We start from the raw sequence: 17,523 nt of genomic DNA, 5'->3' as shown, positions 1-17,523 counted from the left end.
TGCAGAAGAGGAAACTGAAGCCCAGAGAGGTAAAAGGTAAAACGACTCATCTGGGGTCACAGAGATGGCAGGTGGCAAAGCTGGGATTTGAATTCATGTTGCCTTACTTTGGAATTCATGCTTTTAACCACTGCACCCAGGTGGCAGCATCACACCACCCAGGTCTGTGCTGTGTCCTCTATACTGTCCACCGGCTGCCGTCACCCTAAGCGTAAGCTCTAGCGAGAGACCTCCTGACGCCTGACCATGGGGTCGGGTGGGAAATTTTGTGGTTGACTATTTTAGAGGGAGCACCGACCACTGGGGTTGTTTTTCTGAAGGGATCCCTGGGGCCAGACCCTTTATTTCAGAGGGGCGCCCTCAAGCTGAGGATCCACTTTTCAGGGCGGGGCAATGAGGCCTGCCCACCGGCCCAGGGGCTCACCGACGCAATCTCCACGGTGTGTCGCCACGAAGCCAGGGAAGCAGAGGCAGTTGTAGGAGCCAACAATGTTCTTGCAGGTCCCATTTCCGCATGGCTGCCGGTCACACTCGTCGACGTCTGCCAGAGCAAAGCCCCCAAGCCCCGCCTGGCTCACCCAGGGCATCAGGCGGCTCAGGGACTGAGGGCCTGGCTAGACCCAGCCCGCCTCTCCTGCACCTAGCCCTGTCCGGATGGACGGGCAGTGACCCCTGGGGGGGGGGGGAGGTGACTGGAAAGAGCCCCTGAAACGATTTATCACTCCCGTTTTGCAACCGAGGCACAAGGAGGTGAATAAAGGTCATATATCCAAGGCCTTAAGTGCTAGGACTCAAACCTGGGTCTGTTTGTAAACCAGATGAATGAAAGCACTGCCCTCACAGGGGACGTGTGCACCTGAGGTCCCTCTGGCTTGGCAGCCTGGTTTTCTGGGGGGGAACAGGAAGGGACGCTCACCGGTGCACAGGGTCTGGTCCGCCGAGGCCCGGAAGCCACGGTGACAGAGGCAAGTGTAGCTGCCCTCGGTGTCCACACAGTCGCCATGGCTACAGATGCTTGGCATCTCCCGACACTCATTCCGTCCTGGGGGAGGGCAGGCAGTGTGGTGTCCCCAGAACCCCACCTCCACACACACCCACACATGCCCACACACACACACGCCTGGCGTTTGCCGAGCCCTTGCGTGCGGTGATGGGGAAGCCGGAACCCGCCTGGAAGTCCCCGCTCAAGCTGCTGCCAGCACCATGCTCCCATCCCCCCCCCCCCCCGCTTCCAAGCCCCCTATTAACAGGTGCTCGGCATCCCCAACCACCCCACGGCACAGCCGAGGAGAAAGACCCGGACAGAGCCGTGCCCTACTCAAGTCACAGGGCTTGTCCCTGCCCGCCAGGTCCCACAGCCCACCCCCTCGGCTCCCTGCCCTGCAGCGTGCTGGGGTGCCCGCTCACCCACGCAAGCCCCGCTCGGCGACAGCTTGTACCCTCGGGCGCACTTGCAGCGGTAGCTGCCAGGGATATTGATGCAGTCGGCGTTCTGCTGGCAGGGGCTCTCCCCGCCGGCACACTCGTTCACGTCTGCGGGATACAACCGACAGGCAGGAGCGCGGGAGGCTTCCTTGCCTGGTCCCAACCCCAAACCCTGCCCCGGGCTTTGCAGCGGGGAATCCCTCCGGAAGTGGCCGGAACCAGAGGGAGGCTGGTTATGTGGGTTGGAGGCCCCCCGGAAAGGCATCGGCCCCGCTGTACAGAAAGGGAAACTGAGGCTTATGGAGCTTAAGTGACTTGTCCAGAGGGCAGGGGGTGGGGGACGAGCCTCCCACCCAGGGCTGGGGAGGCCGGGCAGGTGGCACCTTCGCAGACCAGCAGCACGCCGTTGTAGCTGAAGCCCGTGGGGCACTCACAGCGGAAGCTCCCGATCTGGTTGATGCAGACGCCATTGGCACAGAGGGCGGGGATCTCCCCACACTCGTCGATGTCTGGGGAGGACGTCGGCCGTCAGGGGCAGCCCAGCCCCAGGGAACACCTGGGGACCCTGGGCCAGGGGGCCATGCAGTCTGGGAGAAGGGGTGGCCACAAACGAGCACACTGGAAAAATTCTGCGGCAGCTGAAGTCTTTCTGACACCAGAAAGAGATCAGGATGTGGGACGAAAGGCAGAGAACAGAGGGGGGTGAGCGTCTCTCAACTGAAAACACGTTCGCCGCAGCCCAGTGAGTCTGCCTCTGCCTCAAGGGGTCTGCTGGGGTCAACAGCCCCTGCGAGATCAGGAAGCCACATGGGGGGGGGGGGGTCCTGGGACAACGCTGAGCAAGAAACCAGAAGCGTCAGCAGAGGAATGGGTAGCGAACCATGGTCCATCCGCATGATGGAACGTAACCCAGCCTCACAAAGGGGTGAAACACGGACACGCTACGACGTGGGCGAGCCCTGAATGCACGATGCCCAGTGGGAGAAACCAGATGCAGGAACAGATATTGTACAATCCCACTGATGTCAAATGCCCGGAAGAGCAAATCCACAGGCACAGAAAGTAGAACAGGGGTTGCCAGGGGCTGGCTGAGGGGGGACGGGGGGTGTCTGCTCACGGGCACCGGGTGTCTTTTTGAGTGATGAAAATGTTCTAAGGTAGGGGTGCCTGGGTGGCTCAGTCGGTTAAGTGCCCAGTCTTGGTTTGGGCTCAGGTCGTGATCTTACGGTTCGTTGAGTTCAAGCCCCGAGTCGGGCTCTGTGCTGACAGTGCAGAGCCTGCTTGGGATTCGCTCTCTCCCTCTCTTCCCCTCCCCAACCTCAAAATAAATGGATAAACTTAAAAAAAAAAATTAAAATGTTCTAACTTAGTGGTGATGGCAGCACAGCTCTGTGAAGACACGGAAAACCACTGAATTGTACTTAAGATGGGCGAGACGTGTGGTATGTGAGTTATACCCCCAAAAAGCTGTTGTCTATACAGTTGATGCTTAAACAGCACATGTTCAACAGCACATGTTCAAACTGCACAGGGCCACTTAGCTGTATTTTTTATATAAATATAGTATAGTGCTATAAATGTGTTTTCCTTTTTTAATGTTTATTTATTTTTAGCGAGCACAGGTTGGGGAGGGGCAGAGACACAGGGACAGGGGATCCAAAGCAGTCTCTGGGCTGATAGCAGCAAGCCCAATGCGGGGCTAGAACTCACGAACTGTGAGATCATGACCTGAGCCAAAGTCCGATGCTCAACTGACTGAGCCACCCAGGCACCCCTCCTTATAGGTATCCTAGTAACATTTTATGGACTGTGGCTTACTTTATTGTAAGAATGCGGTATACAATACCTGTAACATATCAAACGTGTTAATCTACTGTTGACCTCATCAGTAAGCCTTCTGGTCATCAGTAGACTACTAGTTAAGTTTGAGGGGGGAGTCAAAAGTTATATGCAGATTTTCAACTGCATGGGGTCCTGCACCCCAAATCCTCGTGCTGTTCAAGGGCCAACTGTATAAAAAAGGAATCCAGAAGCAGACTAAGTGCCCATCCATGGGGGGCTGGCTGGTGACCTGGGGCGTGTCCACACGTGGAATACTACAAAGCAGGACAAGAGGGGGGCACTGCAGTCAGTCACTTGTCTGGGGCTTCACGGCTCGTTGGTGGCCAGAGAAAAGTGAGCCGCAAACCAGTATGCAGGGAATTATAGAATGAGAAAATTTCAAACTCCCCAGAAAACAATGCCGTGCATTCTCAATGGGGACCTCTATGTATACTGAAATGCACGAAGAAGGAACTAGAAATCCTCGGGGCATACAGCATGGGAACCTTGGGAGTGTGAAGGAGATTAGGTTTGATGTGGTAACGGCAGGGGAAGCAGATCTTATCTGCCATGCCTCGGTTGTTTAAAATAAGGAGAACACATCCTTATTGGGATGAAAACAGCCAGAAGTGGGTTCATCAGTTCCACACCACACAGCTGAGCTCTGGCCTTCCAGGGATTAAACTGCACACAACCTTGTTTGGCTTAGAAAGGAAGGCCATTCTGACACTTGCCACCATGTGGACGGACTGAAGGACACCGCGTGCAGTGACAGAAGTCGGTCACAGAAGGACACGTCCTGCGTGACCCCACTCACAGGAGGTCTTTAGAGGAGTCCCGTCCACAGAGACAGAGTGGAGATGCTGGGAGCGAGGGGTGGGGCAGAGGGCAGGGGCGTCCGTGTTTCATGGGACAGAGTCTCAGTGTGGGGCGATGGAAAGTTCTGGAGACAGATGGTAGGAATGGTTGCCTGAGAGTGTGAGTGTGCCTGATGCCGCTGAACTGGACATTGAACAACGGTTACGGTGGTAAATTTCATGTTATACGTAGGTTATCAGAATTTTAAAAAATGAATAATAACAATAAAAATACTCTTACTTTTTTTTTTTTTAATAAAGAGAACTATTTGGGGACCTAACTCCTGGCCTGGTCTGGGAAGGCAGAAGTGAGCATGGGGCGGGGGTGGGTGGAAGGGGGAGGTCAGGGCCCTGGGGACAGAGGGACCTGGAGGCTGTCAGCAGGGGGACACAGTCACTCACCAAGGGGCTTCCCCGTGTGGATGTCAATGACGAAGCCGGGGGCCTGGTTTCCGCACAGGACCTGGTAGTCCACTGGGCAAAGGAGGACAGGGCAGAGGGTGCTGGGGCTGCAGGCTCCCGGGAAGGACACCCCCTCCTCTTCCTGATCCCCGCCCATGGCCTCCTCCAACCCTTATAGCCCAGCCCTCACCCGGCCTCTGACAACTAGTCTCTCTGCCTCCCACCCGCTTTCACCAGCACCGGAAGAGCTACAGGCAGCCACCCACCCGCGCGGCGTGACCTTCCAACACAGAGAGGCAGAGACGCGACCTCTCTCATCTACGCATCAGTGCCGCTGACCACACCCCACTGCCCTCTCCGGAACAGGCAGACTCTTCAGTTTGAATTTCAAGACCTTCACCCCCCGGCCCTGCCTTTCCAGCAGCGACTCCTGCCCTCCGGTTGCACTGGTTTCATTACACGTCTGGAGGGACTCTGCTCTCCACCGTCCATCCATCCCATGTGGGAACTTTGCACATGCTGTTCCCTCTGCTGTTCCCTAGCAGAGCCCACTCCAGCCTCGAGGACTCAGGGCGGCCACAGGGAAGGCTCCCTTGGGCTCCCTCCGACCCGCCACACTGGCACCAGCCGCTGATGGTGCCACCCTTGGGCTTCCCCGGGGCAGCCCACCCTGCCTAGTCGCATCCCGTTGGCAATGCCGAGATGCTGCCTACCAGACCGCGATCCCCAGGTGGGGCAGGTGTCTCCGGGCCCGCCAGGTGGACACAGGCAGGTATTTAGGCAGCGGCATCTTGCCACCTTTCCCCAGGTCCCCGCCCTGGCCGTCACTTGGCCTTCTACCCGCGTCATCGGCTAGTATGGACCTCCGCCTCGTCTTACGCCACCTGCACCTCAGACTCAGGTGCACGAGATCCGAGCAGGTACCTAAGTCCCAGCACCCAAACCGAGGGTGACATGTGATCTGTCCTGACAGTCTCTTGACCAGAGCTGGCTGTTTGCAGCTCCCTCCCAGCCTGCACAGCTCAGGTCTGCCCCGTTCTTGCTACCTAGAACGCAGACCAGGCCCACCCCCCAGAAATGCCCAGTAACGATCCCCTCTCCACTGCCCCGCACGGGATGGACACCCACTGCCCCCCAAGTTCATGTCCACCCAGAACCTCTGAGTGTGACCATCTGGGGAAACAGGGTCTTTGTAGATGCAATCCAGAAAAGATGCGGACACCCTGGCTTAGGGTGGGCCCTGAATGCAATGACCGGTGTCCTTATAAGAAAAGGAGAGACACGCAGACAGTTGGAGAGAAGAAGCCACAGGAAGACGAAAGCAGAGATGGGGGACAGAGCTCCAAGCCGGGAACACAGGACGCCCAGAGCCACCGGAAGCTGGAGGAAGCAAAGAAGCACTCTAACCTGGAGCCTCTGGAGGGGGCACGGCCTCACTGCCACCTTGGCTTCGGGCTTCTAGCCTTCAGAACTGGGAGAAAATTAATTTCTGGGGTTTTTAAGCCACCAAATTTGTGGCAATTTGTTGCCACGGCCCGAGGAAACTATTGGTCTCCGTCAGCCGGGGCTGGCATGACAAAATGCCACACACCGGGTGGCTTAAGCAGCAGATGCGTATTTCTCACGGTTCTGGAGGCTGGGAGTCCAAGACCAAGGTGCCGGCAGACTCGGGGTCTGGTGAGAGCCGCCTCCCGGTTCAGAGGTGGCTGTTTTCCTGCTATGTCCTCACATGGTGGAGATCGCCTCCCACACACGTCTTCTCGGAACGGCCCCCATCCCATTCAGGGGGCCTCCTAATCCCCTCCCCGGGGCCCCTCCCCCTAACGCCACCGCCCTGAGGACCGGGGCTCCAACGCGTGAGTTTAGCGGGGGACACATTCAGCCCACAGCACGTGGGAACGTCCTTGTTGTCCACTTTCAATCACTGCCCCACTCCTGCGGCTCTTTCTGATTCCTGGGCGGGCTGCTAGATCATTCTGCCAGCTCTCTTTCCAGCTGCCAGCATGGTCTGCTGCTCAGTTCTGCCTCCAGCCCTCTGCTCGTGCTGTTCCCTGCCCGCAATACCCTTCTTCATCCCAAACAGTGTTTCAGCAGCTTTTCCCAGAGCTTCCCCGGGGTTGCACCTTCCCCTGCTCACGGGGCCCCTGGTGCCTCCAGCCAGTTTTGCTTTCCTCCCTGGCCCCAGGTACTCACTGACCCTCCCCCCGAAATAGTCTGTGAGTCTCCGAGGACCTTTACCACAAACGTAAGCTTCACTGATCCATTTTGAATCCCCAAATCTGCAACATACAAGGAAGGCTGCCTCGCCCACCCCAAGACGGATGCTTTCCATACGCCACCTAGGACGTAGTTTCAACTCCTTAGCCCTCATCAGAACAATGTAGGATGAGAGCTAATCTGGGCGCCCCAATCAAGGTGCGCCTCCTTAAATACTGCACTAAAAAGGAGGAAGCTGGAAGGAAGGGGGCGGGGGCGGGGGTGTGGAGAGCACTCACGGCTGGCAGGGGTGGGGCAGGCCTCGCAGGGTCTGTTCCAGGCCTGGCCAATGTTGTATGAGCAGCAGCATATCTTCCGGGTCACGTTAAAGGCCAGTTCATTCCGACACGTGCCGTTATGGTGCCGGAAGCAAATGCTCTTCCTCATGTCTGCAGTTCCGTTAGGAAGAGGAGTGTGGGTAAAAGATAGCCAAGAGAGGGGAAGAAAGAAGAGAGGAAGAGAGAGCCATCAGACGGCTGGGAACTCATTCACGGGTCCAGCTGAAAAATACTGGCTTGATGCCTCTCCCCCAACACACATGGGGTGCCCTTTACATTTTAGATTTTGTTGGGCAGTGCACAACCTGGACAACCATTCATGACAGCCCTGGGCCCCCAAACCCTGCATCTTGTTCTCTGCTACTGACCAGCAACTCAAAAATACACTCACCCTCCTGCTGTCTACTCCCCTACACACAGCTCTCCACACTCTTCCGAGGCTTGGAGACTCCTAGGAGTCCTTCCCACACCCAAGTGCTTTTCCCACAACTGCCTATCTCCCCAGTCATCACACTTTGTACCCATGCAGTTGTTGCCACCGTTGACTTGCAGGTACTCCGCAGGACAGACACAAGTGTAGTTCCCCAGGGTGTTGTAGCAGGTACCGGGGCCACAGATGCCCGGGTGTGCATAGCATTCGTCGATGTCTGCAGGGGAAGGAGGGACAGCATCTAGCAGTTGTCTGGGTAACTCCCAACCCCAGACCTGGTAGAGTCACTTCATTATGGGCTTGAGCTCAATGTCAAGATTAGCTTAAAAAGCACAGGCATTTCAGTGACAGGGAAAGATCCGACATGGTGTTAAATGAAAAAAAAAGAAAAAGCTTACTATGATCTCACTTTTTTTTGTTTTGAGAGAGAGAGAGAGAGAGAGAGAGAGCACGTGTGTGAGCATGGAAGAGAGCCAGAGGGAGAGAGGGAGAGAGGGAGAGAGGGAGAGAGAGAGAGAATCTTAAGCAGGTTCCACATTGACCATGGAACCCAGTGTGGGGCTTGATCCCATGACCCTGGGATTATGACCCGAGCCAAAATCAAGAGTCGGATGCTCAAGCAACTGAGCCACCCCAGGCGCTCCTGACCTCACTTCTATTAAGAAAAAAATATGACCTGGGGTGCCTGGGTGGCTCAGTCGGTTAAGCGTCCGACTTCAGCTCAGGTCATGATCTCGGGGTTCATGAGTTCTGGCCCCGCGTCGGGTTCTGTGCTGAGAGCTCAGAGCCTGGAGCCTGCTTCAGACTCTGTGTCTCCTTCTCTCTCTGCCCCTCCCCTGCTCATGCTCTGTCTCTCAAAAATGAATAAACATTAAGAATTTTTTTTAAGTGTAACAAGCATTCTCAGCTAGTGAGATATATAAAAACAGATAGCAGAATATTAGCATTATCACCAAAAACGGCAGAGTATGGGACATCAGCCTCCACTCCTGCACAAAACTATCAAGCTGGCAAAAACTGACAAAATCGACTTTTGCAGGAGTCTGGAATCCAGTCAAAAACTTACAACAACCATGGAATCTGATATGTAAACTATCCTAAAAAATCTACAGAACAAAGGGGCGCCGGGCAGGCTCAATCTGTGCAGTGTGCGATTCTTGATCTCAGGGTTGTGAGTTCAACCCCATGTTGGGTGTAGAGATTACTTAAAAATAAAATCATTTTTTTTTAAATGGGTAGAAGTTTTACTTCATTTTGAGAGAGAGAGAGAGAGCACCGGTGCGGGAAGCACAGTGAGAGGGGGACAGAGGATCAGAAATGGGCTCTGCCTGATAGCAGTGGGTCTGATGTGCGGCTCAAACCCGCAGAAGGTGAGATCATGGCCCAGGCCAAAGTTGGAGACTCAATTGACTGAGCCACCCAAGTGCCCCACTTAAGAATAAAGTCTTGGGGCGCCTGGGTGGCGCAGTCGGTTAAGCGTCCGACTTCAGCCAGGTCACGATCTCGCGGTCCGGGAGTTCGAGCCCCGCGTCAGGCTCTGGGCTGATGGCTCAGAGCCTGGAGCCTGTTTCCGATTCTGTGTCTCCCTCTCTCTCTGCCCCTCCCCCGTTCATGCTCTGTCTCTCTCTGTCCCAAAAATAAATAAACGTTGAAAAAAAAAATTTTTTAAAAAAAGAATAAAGTCTTAATGGGGCACCTGCGTGGCTCAGTCAGCTAAGGGTCCAACTTTGACTCAGGTCATGATCTCATGGTTTGTGGGTTCAAGCCCTGCATCAGGCTCTGTACTGAAGCTCGGAGCCTGGAGCCTGCTTCAGATTCTGTGTCTCCCTCTCTCTCTGCCCCTCCCCTGCTCACGCTTTCTCTCTCTCTCAAAAATAAATAAATATTGGGGCACCTGGGTGGCTCAGTTGGTTGAGCATCTGACTTTGGCTCATGTCATAATCTCACAGTTTGTGGGTTCAAGCCCTTCATTGGGCTCTGTGCGGACAGCGTGGAGCCTGGAGCCTACTTTGAGTTCTGTGTCTCCCTCTCTCCTGCTCATGCTGTCTCTCTCTCAAAAACAAATATTAAACAAAATTTGGTAGGGGGGTTGCCTGGGTGGCTTAGTCAATTAAGCATCCGACTTCAGTTCAGGTCATGATCTCGCAGTTCACGAGTTCAAGCCCTACTTATCAGCTTCTGTGCTGATAGCTCAGAGCCTAGAGCCTGGAGCCTGCTTCCGATTCTGTGTCTCCCTCTCTCTTTGCCTCTTCCCTGCTCGCACTCTGTCTCTCTGTCTGAAAAATAAATAAATATTCGGGGTGCCTGGATGGCTCAGTTGATTAAGCGTCCGACTTTGGCTCAGGTCATGAACTGACGTTTCATGGGTTTGAGTCCCGCGTCGGGCTCTGTGCTGACAGCTCAGAGCCTGGAGCCTGCTTTGGATTCTGTGTCTCCCCTTCCCCTGCTCGCACTCTCTCTCTCTCTCTCTCTCTCTCTCTCTCTCTCTCAAAAATAAATAAAGATTAAAAAAATTAAAAAGTAAATAAATATTAAAAAAACTTTTAAAAAATAAAATTAAAATAAATAAATAAATAAATAAATAAATCTGCTTCTAACAGCGTCCAAAAAATGCAATGCTTAGGAATGAATTTAAGCAAAGAGACACAAGAGTTGAACACTGAAAACTACAAAACATCACGGAAAAACAACTAAAGAAGACTGAGAGGAACGGAAAGACCTCCTGTGTACATGGATCAGAAGATTTAATACTGTTAACACAGCAATACTCCCCACGGCAATTTAGAATTGCCATGCAATCCCCATCAAAACCCCAATGCCTTCATTTTTGCAGAAATGGAAAAGTTAGTCTTAAATGCACGTGCAATTACATAGGACCCCCCCCCCCCCCAGCCAAAACCATCTTGGAAAAAGAAAAACAAAGTCAGAGGACTCACACTTCCCAATTTTGAAACTTACAGTGCTCCAGTCATCAGGACAGTGTGGTACGGGCGAAAGATAGACATATACATCAACAGAATAGAACGGAGAGTCCAGAAGGAAACTATGTGTCACGTGACTTTTGACACGGGAGCCAAGACCACTCAATGGGGAAAAAAGGGTGTCTTCAGCGAGTGGTGCAGGCACAACTGGATCTCCACAGGCAAAAGAACGAAGTCAGACCTCTCTCTGACACCACAGGCAAAAAATAACTCAAAATAAGTGGAAAACCTAAATATGTAAGAGCCAAAATGATAAAACTCTCAGAAAAAAGACATAGGGGTCGGGGCGCCTGGGTGGCTCAGTCAGTTGAGCGTCTGACTTCAGCTCAGGTCATGATATTGCAGTTCATGAGTTCGAGCCCCACGTCAGGCTCTGTGCTGACAGCTCAGAGCCTGGAGCCTGCTTCAGATTCTGTGTCTCCCTTTCTCTCTGTCCCTTCCTTACTCGCACTCTGTCTCTCCCTCAAAAATAAACAAACAAACAAAAAAGACATAGGGGTAAATTTTAATGACCTTGTATTTGGCAATGGATTCTTAGAGGACACCAAAACACAGCTGCAGAAGGAAAAAAAAAAAAAGATAAATTTGGCTTCATCAGAATTAAAGCCTGGTGTGCATCGAAGGACACCATCAAGAAAGCAAAAAGAAACTACAAAATGGGAGAAACTATTTGCAAACTATGTATCGGATACGGGTCTTATATCCAGAATACAGAAAGAGCTCTCACAGCTCAACAACAAAAAGACAACCCCCGTTTAAAAATGGGCAAAAGACCTGAACAGACACTACTCCAAAGACATACAAATGACCAGTAAGCACGTGGAGAGATGCTCCATAGTCATCAGTCATCGGGGAAAAATGCAAATCCAAACCACAATGAGATGCCACTTTGCACCCACTAGACGGTGTAACTTTGAGCAATGGAAAATACCAGTGTTGGTGAGGATGTGGAGAAACCGGGGCCCTTGTACATTGCTGGTGAGAATGTAAAAAGCTGTAGCTGCTGCAGAAAACCGTTGGGCAGTTCCTCAAACACAACAGAGTAGTCAACAGAATCACCATACAGCCCAGCGATTCCGGGTGTGAGACAAACTATCTGACAAGGACCAGCTACAGAATTTGCCCAGTGGAAAATGAACACTGGGGCTTCCTTGTTCAAGACCCACGAAGAGTTTCAAGGTGGCGACAGCAAAGCATTAAGCCAAGTGTGGGCCCTTTGGAGAATAGGATTCTATGCTACCGCACAGAACTGCAGCCCTCAAGTGCACCTCTAGCCTGGCAAGGCTGCACATCCAAGGTCAGTGATCCGGTTAAAGGCTCCCTGCCCTGTGACTTTTATTTGTTGATCGGACCTTTCTCTTTCTTCCTTGATGTCCTGAGAGACGGGGAGGCAGTAAGGAATAAAACATTCTTCAAGTATTTAGGTTCTGATTCTGCTGTGACAGCTTCCACTTCCACGTACAATGGAGGTTGGTGTTTTGATCTTAGACCTCTTCCTTCCTTCCCTATTTCCTTGAGTTTCTAAACAGCACTGCTCTGAGGGAAAAGATACGTATTCTGTCCTTGTGTGTTGGTGTTGGTGTCTGGCTACATGTAGGTGTTCAATTAATATCATTAAAAGGAAAAGAAAGAATGAATTGGTGGGTGGATGGATGGATGGATGGATGGGTGGATGGTGGATAGATGGATGGATGGTGGATGGATGGATGGATGGATGGATGGATAGGTGGATGGTGAATAGATGGGTGGGTGGATGGATGGATAGGTGGGTAGTGGATAGATGGATGGATGGATGGATGGATGGATGGGTGGATGGTGGATGGGTGGGTGGGTCGACAGACCGACTTAGTATACTGCATTAGAAGAGCTCAGTCTCAAGGACCAGAATGGCTGGGTTTCGCTCACTTACTAGCTGGACAAGTTACTTCATCTCCCTGAACCTTAGTTTCTACATCTGAAAAATGGGATCCTAAATGGAACATCCCCCTCACGGGGCTGTTGTGGTGACTGAACAAATGACAACTGAAGATGCTCAGTGCGAGGGTGACACACAGTCACAAACACTAGTTTCCTGTTGGTCATTACTGTGATGCCCAAAGGAGGGGAGGAAGGAGACAGGTAGAGCGCTGTTTGAAGGAATGGTGTGGCTATTCCTTCTGTGTCTGTCCCTTCCCACTCTCAGCTTTGGGACTTGGTCAGCTTTTGCCCGAAGGAGGAAGGGAGTGGTTGCCATAGAAAAGCCAGGCCATTTCCAAGTGGGCAGGAAGTGAGAGGGAGGGAGCAGAGCAGAGGGCAGGCTGGGGGATTCTGATGAAGCCTTTTCCACCCTCCCAGTGGGCCCCAGGCAGCAAGGCAGGTGAGTAGAGCCCCTAAAGGCACTTCAGGCCCCGGCACCTGAGGAGGAGCTGAGGCTAGAGAGGAAGGTGTATACTCACCCTCACAGATGCGGGTGTCCTCATTGAGGTGGTAGCCGGGTGGGCACGCACACTGGAAGCTGCCAAAGGTATTGCCACAGGTTCCTCCCTGGCACAGCCCGGGCAGCTCCTGGCACTCATCAATGTCTGTCAAGAAGTGAAGAAGCCATGCTTGGCTGCTAAACCCAAGCAGAGGCCTTGGGGGACACCCACACCCTGCCTTGGGTTCTCCAAGGCCCTGGAGGAGCCAGTCCTGCCTCTTCAAGAATACCTGAGAGGTGTGGGCTATTTGGAGCGTTCAGGCCAGGGTCCACCTTGGAGGCTGCACCTAGACTCTCTTGAGTCAAGGTCACCCTGAATTCATCCCCTTTTTCTTCAGTTCCTACTCCACACTCCCATCCATCCAACCATCCATCCATCCATCCATCTATCCATCCATCACATAGTTCCCTCTGGATGGAATTCTCCAATCTTATCACCCCCTGTTTATAAAAGGATGGATGGATGAAGGATGCCTGACTGGCTCAGTCAGTAGAGCATGTGACTCTTGATCTTGGGAGTCATGAGTTTAAGCCCCACATTGGCATAGAGCTTACTTTTTAAAAAAGGATGGATGGATGGATGGATGGATGGATGGATGGATATAAAAAATAGTGGATGAATAAGAAGTGAATCAACAAGATGAATAAGTGCATGGATGGATGGATGGATGGATGGATGGACAGATGGGTGGGTGGGTAGGTGAGTAGATGGATGATGTATGTATGCACAGAAGACAGGAAGGAATTAAGGAAGGGAGGGAGAATAGTGGGAGAAAGGAAGGAAAGGGGGAAGGATTAAGGATGGGGAATTTATGAGTGGGAAGTGGGTGGATGGGTAGATGAGTAGATGGGTGAATGGGGGAGTATATATGTGTGGATGGAGGAGGGAAAGAAGGATGGGTAAGTGGACAGGTGTGTGTGTGAATGAGAAATGTATGTATGGATGGGTGGATGGGGGATGCATGAATGAATGGATGGATGGGGGGGATGGGTGAGTGGATGGATGGATGGGTGGATGGACGGGGTGGGTGAGTGGTTGGATGGGGGATGGATGGATGGATGGTTGGGTGAGTGGTTGGATGGGGATGATGGATGGGTGGATGGATGGATGGATGGATGGATGGGTGGATGGATGGGTGGGTGAGTGGCTGGATGGGGGATGGGTGGATGGATAGGTTGTTGGAAGGACGGATCAATAAACCAACAGTTGGAAGAAGAGACGGATGAAAGAAAAAACAAAAACTTCACCAAAAACAGAACAGTTTAGCCTCACTGCTTGGCCTTGGGGAGGGAGGATGTGCCCCTGTCCCGCAACTGTGCATTTTGGCGAGGCAGGGATGAGAAAAAGCTCACTGAGTACGCAAGTGGATAGTCTGCCCGGAGCTCACCTTCCAGAATGACAGTGATGGGGTTGGGTCGGAAGCCCTCGCCCCCTGGGCACAAGGTTCTATACTCGGCTGCAAAGGAAACAGGTTCTTCTGAGGGGCTGTGGGGTGAAGCCCAAGGGAGGCATGGGAATTGAGGTCTCCCAAAAAGGGCTCCAGAATGGGTCCCACATCTCTCTACCACACCAATTCCATCCCCTTACCTCCTCAGCCTCTCGGCACCGAGAGACTTCAGCCAATCTGGGAAGATGGGGCAGTGTGTGTGTGTGTGTGTGTGCGTGTGTGTGTGTGTGTGTGTGTGTGTGTGTGAGAACGTGTGTTCACATTCAACATATGAACAGATGGACTGTGTGCTAACAGCTGGGGGTGGAAAGGGGTGATTTCTTCTGATCTAAAACCAGACCAGTGTGACTGCAAATCTTCCCCATTGAAAGAAAGACCCCGGATATCACATATACACATGGACACAGACACACACAGACACACACACACACCTGAATAGGTGGACAGGTGTGTGAACCTGAGGCCTTTGCACATGCTGTTCCCACAGCATCACAGACCCTTCCCCCTGCTCTGCCTAGAAAACTCCTACTCATCCTTCAAAACCTCATTTAAGCCTTTTGTCCTGAGAAGTCTTCCCTTATCCACTTCCTGTCCTTGGCCACCCCTGCGTCTCAGACAAACCCTCAGGATAGCTCTACTCCCACAGTCCGGGGACCACTGGTATACAGGTGAGGGGCAGTGTTCTGTGCTGTGCTGTGCTGTGGTTCATCCTGCTCTGGGTCCCCAGCCCCTTGCACAGGGCATGGAGGAACTCTCAATGATTGCTGGCTGACGGACTGAGGAAGCAAGCGAATAGAAACACACAGAGAATTTGCAGGAAGGGAGGGCAGAGAGAGACGTGGAGCGAGGAGGCACAGCCGATGAACTGCTAAAGGTATGCTGTGTGACCCAGGGCGAGCCCCTCTCCCTCTCTGGTTCTCAGTGTCCCTCCCTTAGCACAGATGACCCCCGAAGTCCTGGGGAGTGCTCGCCTGTGTCCCCCACTACCACCCGGAGACTCACTGGTGTTGGCCAGCGGGCACAGTTCACACGGGTTACCCCAGGCCCGTCCCAGGGAGCAACAGCAAGAAGCCCGGGTGACGCCAACCCCGATCTCAGCAGCGCAGAAGATACCACCATCCCCTCGGTCATGCGTGTCCAGGAAACAGTTCCCGACCCGGGTGTCTGAACAGAGAAACGGGTGGTTAGCACGGGGCAGGAGAGACGAGGGCGCGCGCGTTTGCACCGCTCTGCGTAACTGTGCGTGTGGCCGTGTGCGCATGCGTGCCTGTGTGCCTGGCCCTGATTCGCGGCCGTGCGCGCATGCGTGCCTGGCTCTGCCTCGCGGCTGCGTGTACACATGTGCCCGTGTGCATGGCTGTGCCTCTGCATACGTGTATATGTGCACACATGTGACTGTGTGTGTACATGTATGTATGAATGTGTAGAGCACAGGGACAGAAGGGGGGGTCTGAACAAATGGACAGGGACACTGTCCCTGGGCAGGGAGCTGTGTGTGTGTGTGTGTGTGTGTGTGTGTGCGCGCGCGCGCGCACACACCCCAGGAGTGGAAGGGTGTGCAAGAACACATCCTTAGTGGCCCTTATCAGGGGCTGGCAAAGGTCCTGTTTGTCAAGAACAGGTAAATCTGAGCTCCGCCCAGCTCACCTGCCATCAGATCCCCAGCTGGAGCCAAGGGCTTACTCACCCACACAGCCCACCCCGCTGGGGTTCAGCTCAAAATCCTGGGGACAATTGCAGAGGTAGCTGCCGGGGGTGTTGACACACAGGCCATTGATGCAGTTCACAGGGTCCGCACACTCATTGACATCTGGTGGAGGGGTGGGGAATGCTGTCAGCGGGAGCCCTCCCTCAATCCACTTCCCTCCCACCTTCCTCCTGGGAAGCTGAAGCCCTCAATGTTGGATGTGGGCTGTGGAGTGAGGCCATGTCCTCCCCTGGGAAGAAAGCCTGAAGGGACACCAGCCTCCAGGGTCTGCCCTGGCCTGTCTAACCCCCTCTCCTCCCTGTTCTGTTCCACTTGGGATGGAGATTTGCCCCTTTAAAGTTTCCTGTGTCATGGGTTCCACGCAGCCAACCTACAAAGCCCAACATTTAGACCATGCTTTCAAGCCACGGGTCGGCAGGCTATTATCGGTGGGCCAGAGCCCCCTGCCTGTTTGTGTAAATAAAGTTTTATTGGCACACACCCACGCCCACTCATTTACATACTGCCTGTGTGTGTCTGCTTCTGAGCTAGGAGGCAGTTGAGTAGCTGTGACAGAGACTGTATGGCTGGAAAGCCAAAAATATTTCCCACCTGGTCGTTTGCCAGAAAAGTTTGCTGACCCCCGTTTTAAATACATAAGTGGGAGGTCATTTTGACGGTAGTAGTGGAGAGAGTACACCTTCATTCATTCACTGCATTGATTCAGAAGACGATAGATGCCAACGGAAGAGGTTGATGGGAACACGGATCAATGGGGGCACTGCTGGAGATGGGGGTCAGACAAGCCCCCCCCTCCAGAATAGGACATTCAAGAAGAGATCTGAGGGCAGGGAGGCAGTAAGCCCTGCCCCTCCTCCCACCCCCACAGCCCGGCTGACCCCACACCTGTGCAATTGCCACCACCGCGGTCCAGCTCATAGCCCTCACTGCAGATGCAGCGGAACATTCCGGGCAGGTTCTCGCAGCTCCCGAACACACAGAGGTTCCCGAGAACGCACTCGTCCACGTCTGTGGGGACCCCAGGTCAGCCCGCCTTGCCTGGCAGCCTGCTCCTGCTGTGTCCCCCAGCCCGGCAGCCCCAGGTCTCACCCCGACAGGCGCGGTGGTCCTCCGTGGGGCTGAAGCCCATCTCACATTCACAGCGGTACCCGCCGGGGACATTGAGGCACTGCCCGTTCTCACAGAGGTCCACGTCCTCAGCACATTCGTCCCTGTCTGCGGGACCCCGAGAGGCAGAGGGCTGGGGGCCAGCTGGCCGGGACCCATGCAGGGCGGGGGCAGGGGGCCCCGGTCAAACCCTTCACGGTCACCCAGGGTTCCAGGGAGTACCGGGAACTCAGACCCCGACTCGGGGAGACAGGAGACCTGGTCACGCGGGACCCGGGTGGAGGGCCACCGGGAAGTAAGCTAGTGTTCCTGTGCTCCACGTCCAGAAGGCTCCGTGCATTCAGAGTCCAGGGGA

General features: G+C 53.7%; 1 protein-coding gene across 1 annotated transcript in view; it reads right to left on the bottom strand.

The window, feature by feature from the left end:
* Window positions 1-17,523, bottom strand: part of FBN3 (fibrillin 3) — a 59,748-nt gene that overhangs the window by 17,412 nt on the left and 24,813 nt on the right. Inside the window, exons 33-45 of the mRNA XM_043586441.1 lie at window positions 17,151-17,276; window positions 16,947-17,069; window positions 16,041-16,163; window positions 15,356-15,517; window positions 14,294-14,362; window positions 12,886-13,011; window positions 7,561-7,686; window positions 7,001-7,150; window positions 4,506-4,577; window positions 1,809-1,934; window positions 1,408-1,533; window positions 917-1,042; window positions 425-541 (exon numbers count right to left, since the gene is read on the bottom strand). Of these exons, the coding sequence (XP_043442376.1) occupies window positions 425-541; window positions 917-1,042; window positions 1,408-1,533; window positions 1,809-1,934; window positions 4,506-4,577; window positions 7,001-7,150; window positions 7,561-7,686; window positions 12,886-13,011; window positions 14,294-14,362; window positions 15,356-15,517; window positions 16,041-16,163; window positions 16,947-17,069; window positions 17,151-17,276 (1,572 nt within the window). The remainder of the gene's footprint in view (window positions 1-424; window positions 542-916; window positions 1,043-1,407; window positions 1,534-1,808; window positions 1,935-4,505; window positions 4,578-7,000; window positions 7,151-7,560; window positions 7,687-12,885; window positions 13,012-14,293; window positions 14,363-15,355; window positions 15,518-16,040; window positions 16,164-16,946; window positions 17,070-17,150; window positions 17,277-17,523) is intronic.

This window comes from Prionailurus bengalensis, chromosome A2 (assembly GCF_016509475.1).
Source record: "Prionailurus bengalensis isolate Pbe53 chromosome A2, Fcat_Pben_1.1_paternal_pri, whole genome shotgun sequence".
Taxonomy (NCBI): domain Eukaryota; kingdom Metazoa; phylum Chordata; class Mammalia; order Carnivora; family Felidae; genus Prionailurus; species Prionailurus bengalensis.
Note: the sequence above shows the minus strand (reverse complement) of the source record. Positions and strands in the feature narration are given on the sequence as shown.